General features: G+C 35.6%; 1 protein-coding gene across 1 annotated transcript; it reads right to left on the bottom strand.

The window, feature by feature from the left end:
• Nucleotides 1-130: 130 nt before the first annotated feature.
• On the bottom strand, nucleotides 131-17,046 carry tmprss2 (transmembrane serine protease 2). The gene is made up of 13 exons (XM_022681005.2): nucleotides 16,764-17,046; nucleotides 13,992-14,196; nucleotides 12,546-12,638; nucleotides 11,679-11,750; nucleotides 10,460-10,589; nucleotides 10,210-10,338; nucleotides 9,042-9,085; nucleotides 7,723-7,888; nucleotides 5,611-5,783; nucleotides 5,286-5,381; nucleotides 4,862-5,004; nucleotides 4,047-4,199; nucleotides 131-3,601 (listed from the first exon to the last, which is right to left on the bottom strand). The coding sequence occupies exons 2-13, from the start codon at nucleotides 14,194-14,196 to the stop codon at nucleotides 3,593-3,595; spliced, it is 1,413 nt and encodes a 470-aa protein (XP_022536726.1). The 5' UTR covers nucleotides 16,764-17,046; the 3' UTR covers nucleotides 131-3,592.

Genomic DNA, 17,046 nt, shown 5'->3' with positions numbered 1-17,046 from the left:
CCATTACTTGACCAATAGTCTTTTGAATTTTTAGGCATTTCTATTTATAGGTTTATGTTTGAGTAAAATGAACATTGTTGTTTTATTTGATAAACTACGGACAGCATTTCTCCCAAATTCCAAATAAAAATATTGTCATTTAAAACATTTATTTGTAGAAAATGAGAAATGGCTAAAAATAACAAAAAAAGATGCAGAGCTTTGAGACCTCAAATAACGCAAAAAAAAAAAAACAAGTTCATATTCATAAAGAGTTTTAAGAGTTCAGAAATCGATATTTAGTAAAATAATCCTGGTTTTTAATCACAATTTTCATGCATCTTGGCATCAGGTTCTCCTCCACCAGTCTTACACACTGCTTTTGGATAACTTTATGCTGCTTTACTCCTGGTGCAAAAATGTAAGCAGTTCAGCTTGGTTTGATGGCTTGTGATCATCCATCTTTCTCTTGATTATATTCCAGAGGTTTTCTATTTGGTAAAATCAAAGAAGCTCATCATTTTTTCCTCAATGCTTTAAATAAAACATATATTAAACATATAATAAAAAAAGAAAAACATATTTACAAGAATATTTGAAGTATACATGAAATACATTTGAAATATGTCATTAAATAAAGAAACAAACAATGTGAAAAAAATAGTTTTAAAAAAAACAATGCTTTATCATTTTTTAAAGGGAAATGGCACTTCATTTTTGCTTGCAAGTTTAAAAGTAAAAAAAAAATTATAATCATTTAAAAGTGGATTTTGGGAAAATGTTTCACTCTAGATAAAATAACCAAGCCAGAATGGTTCACAGCGTCAATGAAAAGAAGCACATGTTTGCAAAATGTAGCACACCTTAAAGCTCCTACACAAATAATATATTATATATTATAATATATATTATATTATATATTATATTAATATTATATTATATTAATATATAATATAATATGTTATATATTACAATATAATGGTTATGACTACACTGCCTGATGTCTGACTGTTTAACCACATTGTGAATAAAAGAAATAAGCCATTCCATAAGCATTACCACCTACAGTGGATAGTTCAGTGGGTGCAAATGATCATGAGCGGTGGTGTCTGGCTAGAATTGTCCATGATAACAGACAAATGACCCTGAGTCACAAATGACTCAGGTCAGTGTAGTATTCTTTAGCTTCCATTGAACATGGCAAAAGTCACGGGGCCTAATCCTAATATTGCATCCCATGACTTTTGGAATGCCTGTGTATTTGTGTTGTAGTCATGCTGATGCCTAAATCCATTCATTATCACTGTAAAAAATATTCAAGTTGTTAAATTTGTCTAAAGTGAACCACAGTTTCACAATGAACCCGTTCTGAATGATTGTGTTTACATTTCAACCACTGAATTATTCAAAGCATTTAAAGCATTTGAGGAACTCCCTTTTTAATAGTACAACCACCCCAACAAGACTACGTATAAGTGTGTGTGTGTGTTAAGGAGTAATTAAGCATGAATAATGATGTTATTTCATACAAATACGTCACTTAAATCTCTTTAAGCCATAAACATGGAGTGATACTAGGTGTGCATTAAGAAAAATAAGGGCGGCTAGTTACTTGAAGTCCTCTGGAATACTGATCACACCCTTTTACGTGCTTTGTTGTAGCGTTTTGAATAGAGCGAGGTGTGCAAATAAAGCTTGGGTAAATTTGAACAGAAACAGTGGCTGAGAAAGCGAGACTGTTGAAACATGTCGAATAGTTGGAGCCAAACACAGTTATCTGCACGTCTGGCACAAATGTCTGTGAGACAGCGGCAGTGAATAGCAGTTAATAGATCAGAAACATTAAAAAATATATTATAATGTGATTAGAAACAGTCATAAAAATAAATATTTATGATTAAATTAAGTTATACAGTAATTTTACATACAATTCATAAAAAAAAAAAAAAAAAAATCAGAAACACATATTTGTCCAAATGTTTCCCAGCCAGCATGCTCATGTGGGGTTCCCATAGATGGAACGTGGGCTTTCAGGTAGGTTTCGGGGTCTGGGCATGGGTTCTAAGTGGGTTTTTTTCTCAGTGTACAACACAGTTGGGGCCCATGTTTAAGCCCTCCTGGTCACATTCACTGACTCTGTTGGGGCCAATAACTGACATCCATATAAGGGGCCAACATGGAACCCACTGACATAACCTGCTCCTACAGGCCCTACATGGCCATATTACTGTATCGGGGACAAATTCCTTCAAATTGTGGTGATTTAAAGTGCAACTCCTGCTGACAAAGCCCTTCAAATGCAACAAGTCAACAAGTGGTGCTCAATTCAGTAACTTTAAGAAGACCTGGACTGACAGAACTGATCTCTTGACTTCACTATTGCTGTTTTGTGGACTAATGTAATTACTGTAATTTCCAGGTTATTACGTTTTTCTCTACATTCCGCCAAAACACGCCAGTTCAATCAAAACTATAGAAATATAAGCTAACTGTAAGGTAACAAAAGTGCTTTATTCACCTAAATAAACTGTTTTCAGTAGAGATAAGTGTGTACTGTATTTTTCACACTATAGGCGCACTTAAAATCCTTTCATTTTCCCAAAAACTGTAAAGCCACTCCACTGAAGTACAGCAGTAGGCTGGAGTAGCATTAGCATTAGCCGCTAACTGTTATGTCCCCGTTCAGAGGTGAGTATTATCAGCCTGTAGCCTGCTGCTAACCCCAGCTAGCACTGCTGGAGCAGTATTAGCATCAACCAGTAGAGGGGAGTATATCGGACTGTAGTGTGCATGTTTTCTGTGTTGAAACAAGCTATGGACAAACTGCTATCTTATTTCGCCCTGTCTTACGAGAACACTCAGGGTTCCTCAGTGTAGCGCCGCAACGGTTAACCGCTAATGCTAATGCTCCAACCTTAGTGCTGGATAAATTTGAGAATCTAAGCTTACTGTAAATAAACTGGAGTGCTTTACTCACCCAAATAAACAGGAGTGAAATCTGTGTAGATCAATATCCAGCGTCCAAGTTTTTTTTTTATTATAGTTTTGTTTACTTAGCTCAGCTTTACTTAACTTATTTAGCTACTTTGGGAGACAAAATTCGGCACAACATTGTACATAGCCTATTTAATAAAAAAATTCTGTAGCATCTTTCTGCGTAAATATTTCATGTTATATAACATGGACAACTGGAGCTTGTAGTCAGGTGCGCTCTGTATATGTGCATTTTTTTTTTTTCCTAATGGGTGCGGTTTACATTCAGGTGCGCTCAATATCCCGGAAATTACAGTAAGTCCTCCTCAGTGCAGTATTCCAACATCTACTATAAGGCCTCTCCAGAAGATTAAATGCTATTACTGCAGCAAAACAAAGAAACTTTCCCATTTATATCATCTTATAATATAAATGTTGGCATCTAAAATCCTTCGGACATGTAGCGGACATGTAGTGTACATAATGCATACAAAGTAAAACATGAAAAAGACAATACTGCAACTGTACAAAATATTAACACAGACATCATTGAGTTACTCTTCAGTCCTTTGTTCTGACAGCAGGATAAGTGTACTTGTCTCTATATTGTCTCCTATTAACTAAACTCCTCCCAGTTTAGTTAATATTTCTGAGGAATAAAAGAAAATACATTTAGTGTGTGTTTACGCAGTTAATAATATTCACTGTATTCACTGAATACCAACTCTACCTCTTTACAACTGATGCTCTTAAACACATTAAACACATGCAAAAAATTGAAGTAAATAACTCTTGACAAGTTCAGCGCAGCTGTTTACTGAAAGTCTGAATTCCAGGTGACTCTACCTTATAAAGATGTGCAAGATGTTTTTTTTTTACAGTCAAATTAGCATAAATATTTATAATAATTTTAATTTATGATGCATATTCTAATAAACTGATTTGGAAAAAAAGAAAATAAATCTTTAATAAATTCTAGCTTTTCTATTTACTGTCTGTGATGTCAGAATTTTGGTCAAAGTACATTCTTACCTATTTTCTTGTTTATGGATAATTACACTAATAATATAAATATTAATATTTAAACTTCATACCTGCATTTGCTCGGAAATCCATCCAAGGAAGAAGGTAACATTTCCATAAACACCAGGCTTGTTTCTAACAGCACATCCCTGACCCCAGCTGGTATCCCCAACCAGATACCATAGTGAATTCTCCTGTGTGACCAGAGGACCCCCACTGTCCCCCTGTAAAGAGAAATGTTTACAGGCCAATGTTACTCCCAGCCTTTACAGCCTTACTGTTTAATTTTACTATATTACAATAAATGTTACTATATTACAATCTATTGAGAAAACATTAAGTGTTGCATGCACTTAATAATCTGTAATAAAACTGCAGAACATAAGTATTCTGATCAATGTGTTTACATACACTTATCTGAGTAATCAGAAAATGGGAAACCCTGCCATTTATACTTTAGCTAATAAAAAAATGTGATGTGACACCAACTTCATGCCACATGTTCAGAGATTACCATGCTAAAAGCTGACTCTGTTTATCTGATTTGATTTGATTTAATTTAATACGATTTCTAGGCCTTATCCCAGTCGTAGAAATCTGCATCTGATTATGATTATATTTTTTAAGTGCATCTCATATTATTCAATATGGTATAAAATCACAGGATAAATGTCTTTCTTTTTTTACACAGTCAAGAGGATAGAAGTGAGAAACCTAATTTCTGGGTTTAAATCCAGCTCTCTATACGTTTTTTTTTTAAATCATTTTTATAAGCATTTAAAAGAAAGTTCTTTAAGCAGTTATTGGCTTGTTGGCATGTTGGCTGATCAGATTGTTATCATTGATATCAGTCAGGCTATAAGTGTTTCTAATATTCTACACTAACCTGACAGGCATCCACTCCACCCTCCAGCTTTCCTGCGCAGATCATGGTGTCTGTGATTTGTCCGTTGTAGACCACGCGGCTGTTGCAGATGGACCTGTTTATCAGTGTCACTTTGGCCTCCCGTAACTCATTTGAGGCAGGACCTAAAGCAGAAATGAGATTTGTAATTGTTAATTAAGCCTAATTGCATTTTTTTATCCAAAACAACTGTAAAACATGCAAAAACATGCATTATAAAATTGTACAAATGCAAAGGCTATGTCCCAAACCACACACACTTAAACTAAATATGTTCCCCGCCATTAAACTGCACTATTGCTGAATAATGTAACAATAAGCCACCAATTCAAACAGTTAATCAATTAGATTCATTAAGGTCATTCACAGCAGGACTCTAAAAGCTCAAATGATAAAAAAGCAATACCTTGGCTGAAAAGAGCTCCAAATCCAGTGATATAACATTCCCTTGGAGCAGAGAAGTCAAGGCCGGCACTGGGTAAACAAACTGGTCCAACACTAGCTACAGTGGACAAGAGCAAAAATATATATATATATATATATATATATATATATATATATATATATATATATATATATATCAGTCTCTATATGATCAACAGATTTAAGGAAGAAACCACACAAAAGCCATCAAATCAAAGATAAAAAGCTGATTGGCTCGATGCAGACAGCTTATGTGTCTATGAAAGTTTCTACTGTCTGAATCATGAAAGATAACACAATCTACTTACATGATAAGCGGAGTGGTGTTGAAAGTTTCATCAGAGCAATATCGTTATCATTAGTTCGGGAATCATAGCCAGCGTGGGAGATGATATGGCTGACTGAGTTTCCAGGACTGGACCGCATCTCATTCCGTGTGAGAAATCCTGCAAACACAGTCCACTGACTTGGATGCGGACGTCTGCACAGAGTGAGGGAATGTGAATTAAGTGATTGTCAGTATCCAGTGACACATACACTGCATAGTTAGAGTTATATCCTGTTGTAGAAAAGAAAATGAAAGGTGGGTCAACACCCACCTCTCGTCCGGGGTACAACTCCCCTGCGTGTTCGTTTGATAGAGAGAGTCAGACAGGTGGAGTGAAGTTGAAAGCAAACCAAGTATTTATTACACAGAACTGGATCCAGGAGAACATACAAAGAAACGGTTATCAGCCGTCCCAGTATAAGTTCTGACCCCCCTCTGATCTGACTCCATGTTTATACCCCAAATGATGTGAAACCTGCTGATGAGGCGTTGCTAAAATCATCTCGTGTTAGTATGCATATTTTCACGTGTTAGTGCTCAAGTTTCACAGGTCTGACCGGACCACTAGTGTTTGGCCTTGGTTGTGTCCAGCCGGACAGTGTGGTATTGTTTTAAGAATTGACTGGGTCCAGTCAGACAGTGTGATATTGTTCCAGTAATTAGACAGTGCCGCCCTCCCTATGTGCGCGTGTCCTCATCCCGCTTTGGTAGGTGAAGGACTTTGCACGCACAGAGAGAAAGGCCGCACTGTTCGTCCCGAAGCCTCCTTTGTATCAATTTAGTTCATCCAGAGTGCACTAGCTGATGATTGATGGTCGTTAGTCAGAGACATGCAGTAAACGAAATGCTTCAAGCATGAGCTACACAAGTCTCACAATAGATCTCATATGTTATATGTTAATGTGTTAGTGGCGCGTGGTTAGACCGCCATACAATAGACCCTATGTGTTAGTAGACACCTTATGTATCGTGTGGGTTAATTTGTCATAATAAAGTCTGTGTTAGTCACATGCCTGATCAAACAATGTTTTACTATATATGTAAAGAATATATTGTATATTATTGGTTAATCTTCTATATAAATGCGTGTAAAATACACTGTGAGTGAAAATGATCAAATGTAAGGTGAGTATTGGTTAATGCATATAAAATACAAGGTTTCACACAATGATTATGTAATTATAGATACTAAGATAAGTAATCATAACTGAAAGATATTTGTCAATACACCCAAAGTGTAATAAACAGTTACTCTTCAATCCTAACAACTCATTATATATAATGAAGTCACAAGTCATAATTAAGAAATACGATATACACTGCCTGGCCTAAAAAAAAAAGTCTCCACCTGGATGTAAGTAAGTAAATGATGTGGGGGTTGGTTGATGCTGCAGTTGGTCTCTGCAGGTTTAGGTTCAGCAACAGTATGTGCTGAAAGAATGAGGTCAGCTGACTACCTGAATATACTCAATATAGACCAGGTTATTCCATCAATGGATTTTTTCTTCCCCGATGGCACGACCATATTCCAAGATGACACAATATCAGGATTCATGGGGCTGGAATTGTGAAAGAGTTCAGGGTTCAGGGAGCATGAGATCATCATTTTCACACATAGATGGTTCACCACAGAGTCCAGACCTTAACCTCATTGAGAATCTTTGGGATGTGCTGCATGGAGAAGAGCTGCTTTGTGCAGTGGTTGGTCAGACTCTACCATCATCAATGCTGCTGCAAATCTTGGTGAAAAATGAATGCAACACTGAATTGAAATAAATCTTGTGACATTGCAGAAGCTTATCGAAACAATGCCACAGTGAATGCGTGCTGCAAGCAAAGCTAAAGGCGGTCCAATGAAATATTAGAGTGTAGTGTGTGACCTTTTTTGGGCAGGCAGTGTATGAATGGAAATGCTAATGCAGCTTTACGCTAATGGTAGCCGTCAGCGTAGACTCACTCCAAGATAGCAAGAAGTGTGCTTGACCCTGCTGTGTTCATTTAATTGATAATCTTGTGTAATCTTCAGTCTGTTGATTATATTATTTGATGTAAATGTGTTCAGTCTGGGTGTTCAGTCTGTGCTGCAGCTTACGATTGAAAGCAGTGAGCAGCGGAGACGATCCAGGACGAGCTGATGATGGACCCTCCACACAGGTGCCCCCCGCCAGACTGCAGGCTGACCTGCCAGGGCCAACGGGTTCTACTGGTCACAACTTCCCCGCCGACTATCCGCGTCTGAACTGTGGATTTACCACACTCTGCGGCAGAGCAGGAGAAAAAGGTTCATATTAATTGTACATTAAAAAAAGTTACATTAATATTTGTATAATTTAAAGCAGAATTCAAAGCAGAAAGTTAAATATACATTTTAATACTTTTAATGAAAAGTGCATTCCTGAAAGAAAATGTGGAATGGTGGCTCAGCTACTATGACATGTTCCACTATGGTTGCTATGATATTCATAGTGGTTAATGTGGTGTTGCTCAAGGTAGTTGTTGAGGTTTTGCATTGGTATAGTCAGACATCCCAAGTTGCAAAAGTTGATTTCAGGGAGGTTACCCCCCCCCCCCATCCCCCCCCCCCCCCCCCAAAAAAAAATTGGCCACACACCCAAGGATAACGAAACTTTACTTTTATATTAATTAATTTGACTTTTTTTTTATTAACTTTAGAGTATACAGAGGTGAGATGAGTTTTATCTTTTTTTCTTTTTGGAAGGCCCTGCCACTGCTTTCCTTTTTTCGGAAAAAAAAGTCTTTATCTGACAAAAATTGACAGTTACAATATCACAAAAAATTGCACAACATCAAAAACATTTCATATCATATTACAATAATTATTAATATTGCCTCCGCCATGATCTGCTTTCTCTCACTCACTGAACAAATCCCGTCCGGGAGGGGGGAAAAACACTGCCCGCCCACACTAAAAACTGATTGGCTGTATCACAGACTCTCTCCTTCCCACACGCGATTAGAGAAAAAAAGTCTGTGGCCTGTGTGCGCATTTGGGGCACTCGTTCTGAATTCCGGGAGATTATATGTGACTCGCGGGCATCAGGGAGACTTGGTTTGTCTGTATAGTTGTTAGCTGTGAAGCTGTCATTGTGTACAAAGCACTGAGTGTCTTAATGTTAATGGTGTATATCAGTGTCGATATCCTAAAAACTGTAGAATTAGTTACAAAATGAAAATCTGGAAGAAAAATAAATCTACCTTAGGCCTATAGACAACCGTTATAATCTGAGTTACTGCAAACTAACCACAAACAGCTGTGATTATAATAAGTACATAATGTCTGGTTAGCGATTCAGCAGAGGTCATGCTTCAGTAGAGCCTGGCAGGGGTGCAAAGGTCACCTTCAACAGTGTAAAGAATAAACTGTGTGAATAAAAAGTGTGAATGACTTACCAACACACTTCAGCGTGACCACTGCGTTAGACTGGCAGGTAGAACTGCAGGAGAAATTAATAAATAAATAAATACGTACATAAATGAATAAATATTAATCAGGTTATCATAACTAACATAGTTACACAGTATCATAAAGGAAAATCTCCACACCATAATAATATTAAATGTACTACCTTAGTATATATTAGAATATACTACTAAATATACTAATAAATAATAGCAGCACTAATAATATTAATAGTACTATTACTACTAATTATACAACATTTCCAATAAAAATAAAACAAAGATAAATAGGATCAGGAATAATAATATTGCTGTTTATATTATTAGTTACTTATTTGTTAACAAATTATTAATTTAAAAAAAAAGATATATATATATATATATTTTTTTTTTTTTTTTTTTTTTTTTTTTTGCTGTCCAATGAAAATATCCAAAGCAACTTTACAGGAGAGATAAAAAACCTTCTAAACTTTAGTCTGTAATGTAAAAAGAGCTTATTGAAGTATTTCTATTATTCTGTTTATTAAGACTAATTATGTAGTAAACAAATAATTGACAAAATTGAGTTTTTTTATTGGACAGCGACTATATGCATTTATTAAGCACACTTAAAATTAGTGCCATATATTAGTTATAGTTTTTTTATAGACTTTTTAAAAATAATTTTATTTCAAAATTTTTATCCTATCACTAGTGATGCCCCAACACCAGGAGGGTGAAGACTAGCACATGCCTCTTCTGATACATGTGAAGTCAGCCACCACCTCTTTTCAAACTGCTGCTGATGCAGCATTGCCGAGTAGCATCACAGTGCACTCGGAGGAAAGCGCAGCGACTCAGTTCATATACATCAGCTCACAGACACCTTGCACTGATCGACATCACCCTTTGGAGTGAAGAGGGGAAAGAGCGTTATCTACCCACCCAAAGAGAGAGCAAGGCCAGTTGTGCTCTCTCAGGGCTCTGGTAGCCGATGGCAAGCTACATGGACAGGATTCGAACCGACGATCTCCTGATCATAGTAGCAGCACTTATTCCGCTGGCCCACTCGGAGCCCAATAGTTAAATAGATTAAATAATATTATTTTTTTTATAGTTTATTAATGTTTTTAACCTTTCAATCTGTCTATGAATCTATAGCACCATAGTATAAACACACCTGTCAGTGAGGTAACTGTGTGCAGACTCTGCAGAACTGATCCCGCTAATGTAGTCAGTGTTCAGAACCATGTAGCCGCCCGAGGAACCGGAGCCTGGCTTCATCTCCCCAGAACTTACATAGTCGGTCCTGAAAGATCAGAAACACCACATATTATATCATTACAGCCATCAGACTGCTGAAGAATAAACTTTAAATAGAAGAGTTTACTCATTATCAGAGGAGGCCTAGCCAAACCCAGAGCTCTGACCTGCTGTATCCCATCTGCTGGCATGCTCTCCTCCCAATGTTGTCGTCCCATCTGGACGAACACACCGGCTTCCATGTTTTGTCTTTTGCTGAGAAGCTCAGCAGCTGGAAATTTGATCCATATAGTCGAACTAAAAACAAAAAGCATAGCCAAAATGTATTATTTAACTCCATAAATAAGTAGAGACATTTATTGCTATATCAGGATGGCATAAAATCACTAGCAAAAAAAATACAGCACCCTGTATGGCTGTAAACTCACATGTCCTTATTATTATCATTACAGATGTGATTAGACACTAGGGACCCTGTCATACACCTAGTTTATTCTGTTTTCTTTTTGAATTTTATTTCTAATTCTTTTTCCCATGTTCTCCCCAATTTATACAATTTACTCATTGAGACTAACTTTATAACTTTATCACTAGTAATGCCCTAACACCAGGAGGGTAAAAAAAACTAGCACATGCCTCCTCCGACACATGTGAAGTCAGCCACTGCATCTTTTTTCGAACTGCTGCTGATACAGTTCTGCATTGCCGAGTGGCATCACAGCGCGCTCGGAGGATAGCGCAGCCACGCGGTTCTGATACATCAGCTCACAGATGCTTTATGCTGCGGACATCACCATTTAGAATAATGTGGGGCAAGGCCAATTCTGCTCTCTCAGGGTTCCTATTTTCTTCTTGGGCTTTGACAGCGGTCAGGTTTGAGTATAGAGACCTTGTTGTGGAGAGGTCATCATATTTATTGTCAACTGAGCATTTCTGTTCATTTATGTGCATTACATCCAGTGAGTCAGTGGGTGTTCAGTATATTCACACATTGTATATAAGGATACACTGACATGGGATTTCTGGGCCGATGTCGATATATTTACATTTATAACTTATAGAGAGACTAGACACCCTGGTATAAGTTTAGAAACATGTGTAACATTTTGTTTTTACATTTGCTATCATTACTAACATAGGCTGGTCACACTGGTTAACCACTCTTTTAAAAAAAAAAAAAGTTAACAAGTTAAATAAAACTGATCAAGTAAAACTTAAATAAGCAAATAAATAAGCAAGTATCAGCAAGTATCAGTTTGAAATATTGGCCAAATTGCCCAGTGCTGATGATTCTAAAATAAAGCAACTATCAGACGATACCGATGTAATTCTAACATTATGAAATTTACAACAATGCACAAAATAGAGAGTAAAATAGAGCATTACAGCACTCTCCTCCCGAACAGTCCCTCAGTCCATTCTCCCCACACCTCTGGCCCGTGCCACACATCTGGAAGGCTGTTTGAGCACAGAGATCAGACATCAGACACATTTATAAAACCCCAAGTTTTTTTTTTTTAACTTATACACACAAATATACATGAGATGCATGTTTCGTAAAGTTTATGTTATTTACTGGATTGTGTACTCTGGTCTATGTGTCATGGTCTTTTGTTTTATATATCTGTTGCTATTACCTTTCTTAGTGGTTGCTATGGACTTGCTATTGCAAGTTGGTTGGTAGGTGGATGCTAAGTGGTCACTGCTGTTGCTATGATGTTGCTAAGCAGTTGCTGTGGTATCCCAGATGGTTGCATTGATGTTGCTAAGTGGTAGTATTTCACGCAATTACGCAATAATGGTATTGTTAGGTGATTGCCAGGGTATTCCAGGCAGTTGCTATGGTGTTGCTTAATGGCTGCTTAGTGTTGCTGGGTGGCTGCTGAGGTCATCTCCTAAAACATTTTAGAGTACTTCATGCTTCCCTCTGCTGACGAGCTTAATGGAGATGCGGATTTCATTTTCCAGCAGTACTTGGCACACTGCACACACTGCCAATAGTATCAACTGGCCTTATAAAGTATTCTAAATTTCTGAGATAAAGTTTTTTTTTTTATTATTATTATTAGCTGTAATCTACAATTAAAACTTCATTAAAATAAAGAAATGATAGAAAATAGATCACTCTGTGTGTAATACATGAACTTTTTGATAATATTGTAATTTCGACATACACATGTAGATCATTATAAGCTCACACAACCACCCCACTTGTCATTACATTTGCCTAGATGATGATTATTCGTTACTTACCGAAGTACCAGACCAGTACAGCTGCTACTCCCACAACCACTAAGATGGTGATGATGGCGGGCACTATGCAGAACCATTGATTCCTCCCAGCCACTGTCAGAAGAGAAAAACCCAGAGACTCAGAAGAGACTCAGTGACATATCACACAGTTCATGAACTCTAAACACCTGAAACTAGAGCAGGGTTTTCCATCCGGTTCCTCAGGGACATCCAGAGAGTTCACATTTTCACTATATTACATCTTCAGCACTGCTGAACCAGCCAATCACAATTACTGAAGAACAGCATGATCAGACCCATCCTCTGCACTTACAGTAGAGCCTAGTTGCTGTAAAACCAGCTCAGGCAGCTGCTTTCGGATGGTTAGTGTGGTTGAAAATGTGGTAATCAAAGTGGAAAATTCCACTGCAAAAGCATTTAACGATTTTTATAAACATACCATAAGAATAAGTAACTTATTTGTAACTTACTTTTACTTCTATTAAGTGATTATATCTACTAATATTATTAGTTGTGTTGCCTTGGTAGATTTGGTAGAAATATCAGATATTTTGTTTTTTTCTTATACAGTAAATACAGCTTAAAAAATTAGACACTTTTAATATATACAGCTACTTAAATCAAATGATGTGTAATAATAATGATGTGTAACAAAAATGTATATAATAGGTAGAATAAATAAATAATAAATTAATAATAAGCTTTTTAAATATATTTAAGTGGATTTGTGTTTTCAGCTATTAACCAGCATATAGTACGTTTTTTTTTTTTAGTTTAAAAAACTAGTTGGTCTACCAGCAAATCCAGCTGGACCTGACTGGCTCTTAACCTGGTCATTCTGGTCTACATAACCTGGTCTACACTGTATTATTATTATTATTATTATTATTATTATTATTATTATTATTATTATTATTATTACAGCTCTGGAATAAAAATAAGAGAGCACTTAAAAATTATGAGTTTCTTTGATTTTACCAAATTGAAATCCTCTGGAATATAATCAAGAGGAAGATGGATGATCACAAGCCATCAAACCAAACTGAACCGCTTAAACATTTGTACCAGGAGTAAAGGCATAAAGTTATCCAAAAGCAGTGTGTAAGACTGGTGGAGGAGAACATGATGCACAAGATGCATGAAAACTGTGATTAAAAAACAGGGTTAGTCCACTAAATATTGATTTCTGAACTCTTAAAACTTTCTGAATATGAACTTGTTTTCTTTGCATTATTTTGTTATTTCAGCCATTTCTTATTTTCTGCAAATAAATGCTCTAAATGACAATATTTTTATTTGGAAAGGAATGTTGTCTGTAGTTTATAGAATAAAACAACATTCATGTTCATTTTACTCAAACATAAACCTATAAATAGCAAAATCAGAGAAACGGATTCAGAAACTGAAGTGGTCTGGGATAAAGTTAAAACCAGGGGGGGGTTGTACCTTTGCGGGTTGCAGTAGGGTGGGGTTGGCCGGCGGTGACGGTGTGGTGGGTGTTGATGGGTACGTGTGGGGTGGTGGGGTACTGTGGGAGGGTGGGGTAAAGGCCCTGGGAATAGTTGGGGGCGTATGGGGGAGGGTGATAGGGCGGAGGGCGCTCATCCTCATGCTGAAACCCGTAGTTATCATGTGACGTGTTACTGTACATCTGAAACACAGAGGAAAGAGACAGCAGTTAAAATATAAGACTTTAAAAGGTAAAAATTACTAATTTAATGTGTTTTATATTCTTTTTGATTATTGTCTGCCTTTCGTTTATGTCACTTTTACCTATTTTTAGCTTTCTGACACTTTTTTTAAGTGTCTTTTTTAATTCAGAACCAAACTATTACTACCTTACCTACATACAATAATTCCTCACAAAAGGTTTCAAAATTCATAAACCAACAGAAACAGAAGTTTAACTACTTTGTTCATTACAGTAATGTGTATAAAAACTATTATTACCTTCCAAAGAAATTTCTTCTTTCTATTTTTTGTAAAGAAAAGTCCTATATCAGGTTCAAAAATGTGATAGTTTAACCCACAGAATTATTTACATATATATTAAAATATAAACATATTGCAAATAAAAACATATTGGTGAATGGTGGGCTTTAATAATACGTGTCCCATAAAATATATATAAAATATATTATCATGACATGATGTCATAGGGCATTATTTTAAGGTGTTTTCTATGGTAATAAATACTTTCTTGCATATATTTTAAATTCTTACTATGACACAATGATATACTTACTTATAATCACTACTACAAGATACTACGTCACGATTGTTAGGACACAATAAATTGTTCTTGTTCTTGATTTGTTAGGTCATTGTTTCCAAATACAAAGTTAAAATGTTGAGTCATTATTGATAAATATTGTTTCATTGCCAATAATATTGTTTGGTATAAATTATTCTGTATTTTTCTTTATTTGGTTGAACACTTAAAATGTTTTTTTTTTTCACATACTACAAGTATTTAGATTTTATATTTATATTTTAATGAATATTAGTGCCCATGATTTGTGAATTGAAAGTTCCTACTTATTAAAGTCCATTAGAAAAAACTTTTAGAATGTCAACCAATAAAATACATCATATAAAAAGAAAAAACGTAGAATGTAAACTTCTGAATTACAGCATGTGTTTTCAGTAATAATCAATAAGAGGCTAACCTACACTATAGCAGTTAATACACAGTTGTGTTTCATATTTTCATGTGACAAAATATGAATGTGTCACACAAACATCAGAAAATTATTCAATATTTTTAACATAAGTCAAAATTTAAGAAAATAAATGATTAATTGGGGATAATGGATAAGAATTCCAGAGAAGAAACCAAATTTAAAATTCTTAAAAAAAAACAAAGACAAAATGAAGAAATTAGAGTATTTCTTCCTCTAGTTTCAAACAATTTATAATTTAAAATATATACACACAAAAAAAGGTAAAAAAAAAAAAACTGTATTTTGACAAAGAACAGATCTGGGGAATCTCTGTTAGCTTTGTTCAGTTTCAGTTTCTAAGATGATTCATCCACAATCCTTTTTTGATCTGAGAGTGAATCATTTCTTAGGAATTGTCTCTGTAAGAGGATCACCTGATGTCACTGTATTATCTGTACAGTCATAGAAAGCCAGCGCTCAGCAGTACAGCACAGCGCTGAATACAGGCAGGGTGGAAAGATGCTGAAACCTGACTCAATACTTATCACCAGACTGTTGATTTTATCAGGCCAGTTTCTCTGTTATCATAGCTGGATTCTGTAGAAACCACTATTCTTTACTGTGTAAACTGTAAACATAACAATGTTTATGAATATTAAAACCGTGACGTTCTTTAAAACTTACTTTCAGCATTAATAAAGAATGACCTGGAACCTTAGAAAAATTATTTAGATTTTTTTATGTAAAGTAAAAAAGAATTAGTATTTTTGCCATTTCAGAAAATGTGGGTCACTATATACGTGGAGTGTGAAACAATGTCAAAAAATTTAAAAGAGGTTAGAAATATTATGTACCACTACAAGAGGGGATTTTCACAGTTTCCATATGATTTCTTTAATGACTTTCTTTTTGTAATCATGTTTTATAGCAGGAAAAAAAATAAGAGACCAAGCGTTTCCTTGATTTTACCAAACTGAAAACCTCTGGAATATAATCAAGAGTAAGCCATAAAACCAAACTGAACTGCTTGAATTTTTGCATCAGGAGTAAAGGCATAAAGTTATCAAAAAGCAGCATGTAAGGCTGGTGGAGGAGAACATGCCAAGATATTAATTGTTAAATAATTTATATTAGATCATTTTAAGTGGTGTCAGAACTATACCATATATTATAAATAATATATAGGGTATATTATAGATTATAAGTAGTAGCACAACAGTAGGTCTTCAGTCCATTTCTCTGGTGTCACAGTTAGTGGTGTTACATTTTAACACCAGTGTTATATTGTGACATATTTGAGAAATACTGTAGGTTGGTCAATATTTAATTTTGGTCAACGAGTGAAATTGATTTTTGAAAACGCTTCCACTAAACATGACCGACTAGAACACGGAAACTCAAAATAAATGTTAATAAAAATTAACTTTAATTATTTTAACTAGTAATAGACTTTATCATTTTCCTAATGTAAGATATTCACTCGCTTAAAAACACTTACAACAAGCAGAACAAGCTAAAATCCAGTTATTTAGCAATAATCACACTCAGCACTTACCTTTAAGTCCTCCTGCTCTGTGTCTTGTCCCTCAGATCTGCTCAGCGTCTCTTTCCTGATCCTTAGTTGCCACTTTTCCTGTATTCCTGGTAATGAAAAGCTCAAAGCTCTGGCCACACCTTTGTTTGTGCACTTGTTCTGTTAGGCCACACACTTCACTTATCAGCTGCTGGAATAAGGTTAATACTGTCCGTCGATCATGAATCAGCCGTTTCTTTTTTTAACGTTTCTTCTATGAATAGAGCGTCAAAAGTGTCATATTCCTGAGTCACAAAACACTGAA

The sequence above is a fragment of the Astyanax mexicanus genome, chromosome 20, assembly GCF_023375975.1.
Source record: "Astyanax mexicanus isolate ESR-SI-001 chromosome 20, AstMex3_surface, whole genome shotgun sequence".
Taxonomy (NCBI): domain Eukaryota; kingdom Metazoa; phylum Chordata; class Actinopteri; order Characiformes; family Acestrorhamphidae; genus Astyanax; species Astyanax mexicanus.
The sequence above is the reverse complement of the archived record's forward strand: the minus strand, read 5'-3'. Positions and strand labels throughout refer to the sequence as shown.